Source organism: Myotis davidii, unplaced genomic scaffold, assembly GCF_000327345.1.
Source record: "Myotis davidii unplaced genomic scaffold, ASM32734v1 scaffold238, whole genome shotgun sequence".
In the NCBI taxonomy this organism is placed as follows: Eukaryota; Metazoa; Chordata; class Mammalia; order Chiroptera; family Vespertilionidae; genus Myotis; species Myotis davidii.
The window spans coordinates 4,195,834-4,205,117 of NW_006293779.1; the positions used below are offsets into that span (position 1 = coordinate 4,195,834).

Genomic DNA, 9,284 nt, shown 5'->3' on the forward strand with positions numbered 1-9,284 from the left:
CCCTGCCCTCCCCTCCCTACCTTTCACTCTCAGCTGAGATGACAGTGGCCAAGGCCCTACTAGACCCCCCTTTCCCACAAACAAATAATAGTTCCCAGAGCTCCCGAGGGTTTCTGTCCATTCTGACTTCCCCAACCCATCATCCTCTAGGACAGTGGTTCTCAACCGTGGCTGCACATGAGAATCAACTGGGAATCTTCTTCAAATCCTGATTTCTGGGCCTCATCCTCCGGAAATTCTGTTTCTTTGTTACTAATGTTGTGGCCCCATCTCATAACAAAGAAACGGAATTTCTGGAGGATGAGGCCCAGAAATCAGGATTTGAAAAAGATTCCCAGGTGATTCTAATGTGCAGCCAAGGTTGAGAACCACTGCTCCAGGACACAATCAAACGCCCCCGAATGAGAAGTTCCACGTCAGGAAAGGGCAAGCTCAAGGTCAAGGGAATGCTACAGCTCACATCGTGGGATGGGAGATGGGAGACAGGACTTACTCCCAAAGGGGAAACACAATTACTCTTGGATTTAAGGACCCAGATGGGCCTCAAAACTTCCACCTGACGTTCTTTTATCAGACCTCTCCCTGCCACATCTGCCCGGAGTAAGAATAAGAAAAGGGCTCCTGTCACCAGGTATTTAAAGACACCCCTTTCCCACTAATGCCCTGCAGGTGATGAAAGTAAATAAACAAATGAGAGCACGCCAAACATAAACCCTGGTTTACCTCTTCAGGGTAAAAAAACACAAGACAAACAAAAAAATAAAACACACCAAACAAAAATAAACTTTACTAGACAAACTCCCAAGCTGCCTGTAGCTCAGCTGTCCCCTGAAGGAAGACAGGAAGGCCCAGGAGCTGTTCTGTTTCCTGGGGGAACACAGACGGTGATGCTGGAGACAGCTGCCAATCACCGGGCTGTGACCGCACCAGGACTCTCTCCCTACCAAGTCCCCGCGCAGGCGAGAGGTTGGCCTCCGGAAGAGGTTGAGCCCGCTCTATGGCGGAGCCAGCTTTAGAGCCTGCTGTCTCATTTTCTTCAGGCAATGTGTGTCTCTCTCTGAACATGACCTTAAGCATCTCACTTTGCCTTCTGAAGAGGCTTGGGGACTCTGGGTAGAAAGGCCCTCGCTGCCCACACTCAGGGCATCGAGCTTCCACAGGGGAACTGGGGGCCCCTGCGTGCTGCTCTCTGCCAAGGGGCTTATTCATGGCTGCAGAGTGAACGGGGCCACCCAGTCCCTCGGGTACTGGGTGCTTGTCCCTTGGGCACCAACTGTCCCTGTTCCTTAGTGGAACCCAGCAAACTCTTAGAGAAATGTCCCTCGTCTGTAAGGTCACACGTAATAAACTGCTCCTTGACCCCAAAGTCAGGAGAAAGCTTATTTTTCCAAATGAAAGGACACATTTTTATGTGTATCTTTTGCTTTCACAGTCAGAAGAATGCTCCGGTCAAAAGGTACAAACACTTTCCGGTTTCCTGAAGCCTCCTGCCACCGTACCCTCCCAATGCTGACTCCCGCTTCTAAAGGCATTTGCAACAAGTAAGTGATAGATTTCTTGCAGGGTCATTGGCTGTGAGTTTTTTCTTCTTCATGTTTTCCCTTCTTTTAGCTGATTTTTTCCTCCTCTTACTCATTAACAAAACTAGACTTAAACTAGAGAGCTATAAAGAGTCCAGACCAGCCGTGGGCAAACTACGGCCCGCGGGTTGGATCCAGCCCGTTTGAAATGAATAAAACTAAAAAAAAAATAAAAAATAAAAAGACCGTACCCTTTTATGTAATGATGTTTACTTTGAATTTATATTAGTTCACACAAACACTCCATCCATGCTTTTGTTCCGGCCCTCTGGTCCAGTTTAAGAACCCATTGTGGCCCTCGAGAGAAAAAGTTTGCCCACCCCTGGTCCAGACCCTGTAAGTATCCGTTTCACTGCAACGGGCCAGGCCACCAGGTACACGGGAAGCACCTGCCTTTGAACAGCTGACCCACCACAGCAGCCCCGAAGCAGCATGGCCACTGCCTATGGATGGCTCCTGCTCTTCCTCTCGATGACTCTGGTCTTAAGAATCCCCCAGAGAACAAATGGGGACACAGGCCCTCATCTACTTCCCACTTACAGGAGAAAAATCCAGTCCTAAGGAGGGCAGGACAGGAATGTAAATGGGTTCAGTACGTTGGAAGGTGACCGGGCAGGCCCTGCTAGAACTTGAAGTGTATGGAGCTGATGACTAGCACGTCTATGTTTAAGAATCGACTCCAGGCACTTTTCTTCAGATTAGTTTGAGCATGACCCACAGGGTAAGACATGTTTCACATCACACATGTCTATGTAGAAAGCAAAGCAAAAATAATCATGAGCCAGCACTTACCTTATAGCCTGCAATCAACCTAATATTTTATAGTTTATTCTATTTCTATTTTTATAATTTTGGTGGCTATCTTTAAACTTAATGTTGACCCACTAATATACTTCAATCTGAAAATCAGAATTTGTTTAGAAAAATGCACGTATTCAGGCAAATGGACAGATAGTTTATAATAGTGAAAAACTAGAAAAACTTAAATGGCCATCAATAGGGAAATGGCGAAATAAAATTTATTAAATTTACACAGTGGAATACTATCTAGCAAGCGACGGGAATAAACTCATCTATGTGCATCGTATGACTAGATGCCACAAATACTTGGTCAGTAATAAAACTGCTCATGATATAATACTATTTGTGTTAAATCTCTTTCTCTCTCCCTTTTTCGCATGCACACACATGCACACATATGCAAAATACTACTAGCATTTGTAGATATATAAGAAGCTTGGAAATAAAAAGGGAGAGGATTAGATGTGGTATTTAGCTGTAACATTTTAGTCTTTTAAAAGAAGAAAACATTTGTGCATTGTTTATCTAACCAAACTTATTCACAGTAAGTAAATGGATACATGCAGACATAGGAATGCATCACATAGCCAAGAATGCTTTTGAGCATAAACACATGAAAGAATGCAAGAATTCACATAAGAATGATTGAGTGTGAGAAAAGTGTATGGAAGAAATCATGAATGAGTTTAAGCATCCATGAATGCATTCAAACATTGGAAAAATCAAACGAAAGCCAGCACGAACATAACTCATCATACATACAATAGTATATGCCTACATGTAAAAAGAGAAAATGAATTGATGCATAAACAGACAACTCATGGATGGATGGATGAATGAGTGGATATACAGAGGAATGCAGCAATGCCTAAATGCTTGTGTGAGCACTTTAATGCATGAATAGGTAAATTCATGAAGAAATTTGCTGTGCATAATCAACAAAAAGAAGGGCATAGAAGAAACAGAGGTTGTAAATTTCACGTGGCATGGGAGAATACAGAGGGTGAAGTAGAACAATAAACCTTCAAGATCTATATGCCACAAACCCAGGAGATCTACAAGGACTACTGTTCAACAAGAGCTGGTCAGGCAAGGTGGGCTCGGCGCATTCTCTGGGCTTTGGTGGTGGGCCAGGAGTCAGTGGGAACACGGGCGTTTGGAAGAAAGCCGGAGTATAAGTTGTGAAAGAAGGGCACAGAACAGAGGAGGGCACCGCAGGAAACTTCACTCAGGCCTGTGCCATCGCCTGGCAGAGGCTCTGGAGGGTGGCTGAGAGGACGGGGGCAGGTGATTGGTCTACCATACGTAGCAAGGTCAGCTTGGTGGCAACCAGGCTTCAGGCCCCAGAAGAAGAGTGTGTGCCATTGATATCATCACAGTCACCCCTTACACTTTCACTGATGCTAGCCTGAATGACCTCCAAGTCCTAGATAGCCACCTACAGAAATAATAAATGAAGTCACATATTTCATGTCCTGCATCCAGGAATGCTAAAGAGCCTGGAGGATGGTCTACGGGCATTAACAGTAGGCTTCCCATTACTGCTAGAGTTCATGGGAACTATAATTCAAGAGGTGATGACAAGAGTACACATCCTGTTTTGTTTCCTAAATTCAGTACTTAAATGACATCAGAGGTAATTTTTAACTAGGGGGCTGATGTTTCTCAATTGTAGAATGATCATTGACTCAGCTTATCTATACCTCCATTTCCTTTACCTGATACTAAAGATGGTAAAATACCTTTCCCTATATATGGTTTCTTGAATCCTCAGGTATTCATCCATTCATCCATCCCCTGAAAAAGGTGCCATCAGGCCCAGCCCAGGTGTAGATCAGGCAGGTTTAGGTCATTCGCTCTGCCCCCACCCTGGCATTTGCAATCCCTCTGACCCCAGCCTGTGGTTTACCTGTTGGGTGGAGGGACACAGGTGACACCGGTTTGCATTACTGAAGAACACATTGATTAGCTTCCAGTCATTTTGAAAGTCAAGTTCCTGAAGAAAAAGGCAACAGCATGAAAAAGCGATAGTAGTAAGACCTGATACCAAAAGGGCTTTCTTTTCATATCTTTCAATTTCACACACCCACCCCATAAAATCATAATTACATATTTTTTCAAAAAGATAATTATATGGTGGGAAACTCAAACTCTCTAACTGATTTAGAAGGCAATTTGGCAAAATATAGTTGAAAGATTTTTAAGGGCATATATCCTTTGATTCAACAATTCCATTTCCCAAAACATATTTTAAGGAAATAAGAATACATGAAAGCTGCAATGACGAAGCCTTGTTTATAACAGTAAAAAACTGGAAACAACATAGATGTCTAATTTAGAGGATTGCTGCACAAATTGTCAAACACTTCTAAGATGAAACACTGTGTTGCCCTAGCTGGTTTGGCTCAGTCGATAGAGTGTCGGCCTGAGGACTGAGAGGTCCCGGGTTCAATTCTGGTCAAGGGCACAAGCCTGGGTTGCGGGCTTAATCCCCAGTAGGGGGTGTGCAGGAGGCAGCCTATCAATGATTCTCTCTCATCATTGATGTTTCTATCTCTCCCTCTCCCTTCCTCTCTGAAATCAATAAAAAAATATATTTAAAAAAAGATGAAACACTGTGTAGCTACTAAAATGGTGTTGGAAAATGTAATTATTGTCATGGAAAGTACCACACTTTAAAAAGCAGTTATGAAAGTATCTACATCGAGTAACATCCTAGTTTTATAAACTATACACATGTGCTTGGAATAAATGTGCCTTGAAAAAATACGGAAGAGGATGTACACTGAGTTGTTAATAGCAATGATCTCTGGTTACTATTCTTGTTTATCTGCGTTTTCTGATTTTTCTGTAATAAACATGTGCCACTTGCATAACAAAAAAAATAAACATTTGCTTTGCTCTTCAAGAGGTGGCATGATGCAGTTGACTCGCGAAAGACTGTGACTCAGCAACTTCAGATTTTCGCCCCAATTAGCTGTGTGACCTTGAACAGGTCACATGAATTCCTCGGACTTCAGTTTCCTCATCTGTAAAATTTTGGGGTTGGATTCAAGACCTCCCAGCTATTTTCCAGAATGTTGTGTTTACTCCAGAAATTCTGGGATTCCCTTGTTAAGGGAAATAGCTCTTTATGGCATATCTCTGGCATCTGCCCTGAGCCTATAACCTGCAATGGCCTGGCTCTCATGCCTGAGCTCTTCAGTGAACGCATTGCCGACCGAGACAACGCATGGCTGCCCTTGGCTCCAGCCGTCCAGGCTCAGCGCTTGGGTAGAGCCAGGGGGGTCCCAGGGCCCCGGCAGGTGTGTTACAGAGGCCTCCACCTCAGAATTAAAACAAACATGGTAATTATCAAGAATAACAATCGCCACTCCCACAACAATGACAGCTGCAGGTGCATCCAACACCTCATTGAATCTTCCTCAATCCTGTGCTCCTGTCTCTTATGACGCCCATTTCATAAATGGGAAAACGGAGGCTCAGAGAGGTTGAGTGCCTTACCCAACTTTATACAGCGAGTAGGTGGAGAATTCAGGATTCCCACTTAAACGGGTCTCCCTTAGGAACCCACGCTCTCAACCACCTCCCTGAGAAGTCGTGCAGTCCATCAGGATGGCAGGACCACACAGACACCACGGTGCAGGTGACAAGTGGCCCTGTGTTGTGACGGCCACCAGGAAGGGCATGTTCAGAGGGCCCAGGCCTCCCTGGTGGCTGGTTCAGGGCACCGTGGCCGCAGGGCCTTGGCTGCCTGGCGTGTTCGGTCTGACTGCCTCGCACAGACACGGGCAGCCCCAGGCACAGAGCCAGGTGGGTTCTTACCTGGTTCTTTTTCATGCTCCTCACCAGTTCCTTTGCCTGAATCCACAAGTCTCTGCACAGAGGGAGGCGAGCGGAGAGGAAACCAGTTCAATATCGCTTTGTCCAGGGCTGGACGCTGGCCTCTCGCCCCCACCCAGGAGCCCGTCTCCAAGTCCAAGGCTACACGGCCCCAGCCCTGGCTCTGGAGGGCAGACCGGGTCCTGATTTTTAAAATTAGGCCCATCAGGCAGGCTTAAATTGGTGCAGGAGGTGCATTTTGGCTCTGACTTAACACAGACCTCTATCTTTAAGCCCCTTTGACTTTGCCAGGCCCCCCCCCCACCTTCCACAATCCCCCCACCCAGGAGAGAGGCAGGAAAGGAACTTACTCAGCACCAATGTGGGGTATCACTTTCCTCCCAGGGGTGCACACGGGCCTCAGAACCGAGGGATTGAAGTGTTTGATGATGTCTGAAAGGACTAAAGAAAGGGAGGGCTGGTCTGAGGGCTGCGGCTCTGACGGCTGCAGGTCACCTGTAGGGACTGTCCCCTCTGGGGTGAGGTGCCCAGGGTCGCTGACCCTCTTCCAAACCATGACCTTCACACCTGCCTGGGGCCGTGAGGTCAACCTCATCGCAGGCCCCCCGGAAGCGGAAGCAAATGGAGCTAAAGATGGACATCTGTCCAGCGCTAGGCCAGGCTCCATACTAAGCATCTTATGTGAGTGACGGGGAAACAGGCTGAGAGAAGCGAAGGTCCCCAGGCTAAGTGAGGCTGCGCGGCATGGACCCGCGGGGAAAGTGTGCAGGACAGGGACCTGGGCCGCTGTCTCCCAGCCCCTCTCTCCTGAGAGTGACAGCCGGTGGGAACGCTCTGGGGAACGGAGATCGGAGATCGGAGACCGTGTCCCAGAGCTGACAGCCAGAGGACCGCTAAAAATAGCGCTGCCAGGAGCAGTTACGTTGTCTTGCTCCCGAGAGAGGAGAGGGCAGAGCAGGGAGAGTGTCATGGGAGGGAGATGCCCCCACACACTCCCCCCCGAGTCCTCCCCTCTTTCTGCCCCTGCCCAGAAGTGCCAGGGGCTTCCTGGGAGCAGAATCTGAAGGGCTCCCCCTGAAGGAGCCGCACTGTGCAGGCCGCAGACAGGGAAGGGGTCGGGGTGGGGAAGCTGGGCTGGAGGCAGGACACTGGTCACTCAGCTCTGTCGGCTCGCAGCCACCAAGTTCGTGGGTGACTCAGTCTTCTTCATCCTCAGCCCAAGCCCTGAGCATCCTTTTCCAAGCCCTGAGCGGCTTGCAGGAGGAGCCCATTCTCACATGTGGTGAGAAAATGGAAAGCTCTGTGGCCAGTGGAAGACTACATGTGTGTGTGTGTGTGTGTGTGTGTGTGAGAGAGAGAGAGAGAGAGAGAGAGAGAGAGAGAGAGAGAGTATGTATGTGAGTGTGTGGTGCGGGGGTGTGGGGGGGACTTTTCCTCCCGGGCATCAGGACAGCTGTGAGGGCGAGAGACCTATCTGGCGCTGGGTCTTTGAAAGAGAATTGCTTCCTAACTAGAGGTGTTTGTGTTGTGTGGCTTCTTTGTGGTCAAACAGTTCCGTGGTTCTTTTCACATAAACCTGCCTGTCATTGTGTTTTACTTCTGCTGTGCACCCGTCTGTCCTCTCCGTCCCCTGCCTCTCTCTGGGTTCTCAGGGTGGGGGTGGGGGTGGGGGGGTGAGAGGCAAGGAGGGCAGAATAAAGTCACAGGCTGCAGGGCTGGAACCCAGTGTTCACAGGGACTCTGCCATGTACTGACTATGTAACCTGGAGAAAGCCCCGCCCTGTCTGACTCAGGTTCCCTCTCTGCACACTGGCTGTGGTGGGCAAGGGCACGGGTAGACTGGAAGAGCTCTGCGCTCTGGGGGTTGAAGGTCGGTGGGCTGAGCTTGGGCGGTGCCATTGCATACTGCATGGGGCTGGATATCCCCAGCACTTCCTCCTTGGAAGACCTGGTGCCCCTGTGCCAGCTCAGGGCCCCCCCCCCAAAACCCGCTGAGCTTCCAGGACCTGCCCTCCACTCCGCCTGCCCTGCCCTGCGCATGGGCTGGGGTCACTGGCAGCTCCGGGAGTACTGCCTCTGAGGACAGTCAGGGGCCAAATCTGTCCTCACTGCCCTGCCTTCTGTGGCACCTCCGGCCAGGGGAGACTCCTGGCCCCTCTGCTGGTACCAGGACTTGGTACCCGGTGGGCAAGGGCAAAACGGAGGCAAACTGAGGAACCAGGCAAAGCCCCCGTGTTTGCGGTTTCAGGATCTAAACTACACCCTGTCTTCCCAGACACCACAAATATACCACCACCCCACTTAAGGGTAAACAGGGCCAAACCTAGGCAGAGCTGTGACAGTCACCCAGTCTGCCGGGGCCTCCTCTTTCGGAACCTCTGACCCTTTCCAAGGGACCCTCCCACCACTTTGGCCACCAGTAGCCCCTCACCTGTCAATCAGTCCTGGAGGCTGAGCACCAGGCCTCCACCTCCCCTACGGGAGGGCGGGGCTGAAGGCAGGCCCAGTGCCCTTCTCAGCCCTGCCTTTGCAGGGAGCCTAGTACTGCCCAGGCCCGTGGGGGATCCCCTGGCCCTGGCAGGGCGCCGGCCACCTCCCTGCACTGCTCTCAGGAGGTCAGGTCAGCAGAGCGCACGCACTGCATCCGAGCTCCGAGCTCTAATTGTGAGGGAACGGCGGTTTCCTTGTCATTGATTCTAACATCCCACGAGCTAGCTCAGCTGGCCTTAAGGGACTTGAGGTTTCAGGATGACTTTTAATAGAGTCACCAGGGGTGTCGGATGTTAAATGAAAAAACAGGTTACAGATAGCATATCAGAAGCACATTCATATGTAAAAGAGCCCAAATGTTAACAACGATTATCTCCAGATGGTGGGATATAGTTGATTTTCATTTTTTTTTTTCTGAATCCAATTGGTATATTTATAGCTACAGGAGTTATTACAAAATGAAATAGGCTGAAAATTAGACCAGGCCTCTCCTTCGGTGGGGGGTGGGCAGCTCCTGCAGATGAAGTGCTACTGGTCCAGCTCTGGAGGCCGGTGGGGGGGGGGGGGGGC

At 49.2% G+C, this 9,284-nt stretch overlaps 1 protein-coding gene across 1 annotated transcript in view; it reads right to left on the reverse strand.

Moving 5' to 3' along the window:
* Positions 1-6,221, reverse strand: part of PLB1 (phospholipase B1) — a 100,329-nt gene extending 94,108 nt beyond the window's left edge. Inside the window, exons 1-2 of the mRNA XM_015566426.1 lie at positions 6,207-6,221; positions 4,291-4,377 (exon numbers count right to left, since the gene is read on the reverse strand). Coding sequence (XP_015421912.1) covers positions 4,291-4,377; positions 6,207-6,221 — 102 coding nt within the window. The remainder of the gene's footprint in view (positions 1-4,290; positions 4,378-6,206) is intronic.
* Positions 6,222-9,284: the final 3,063 nt, after the last annotated feature.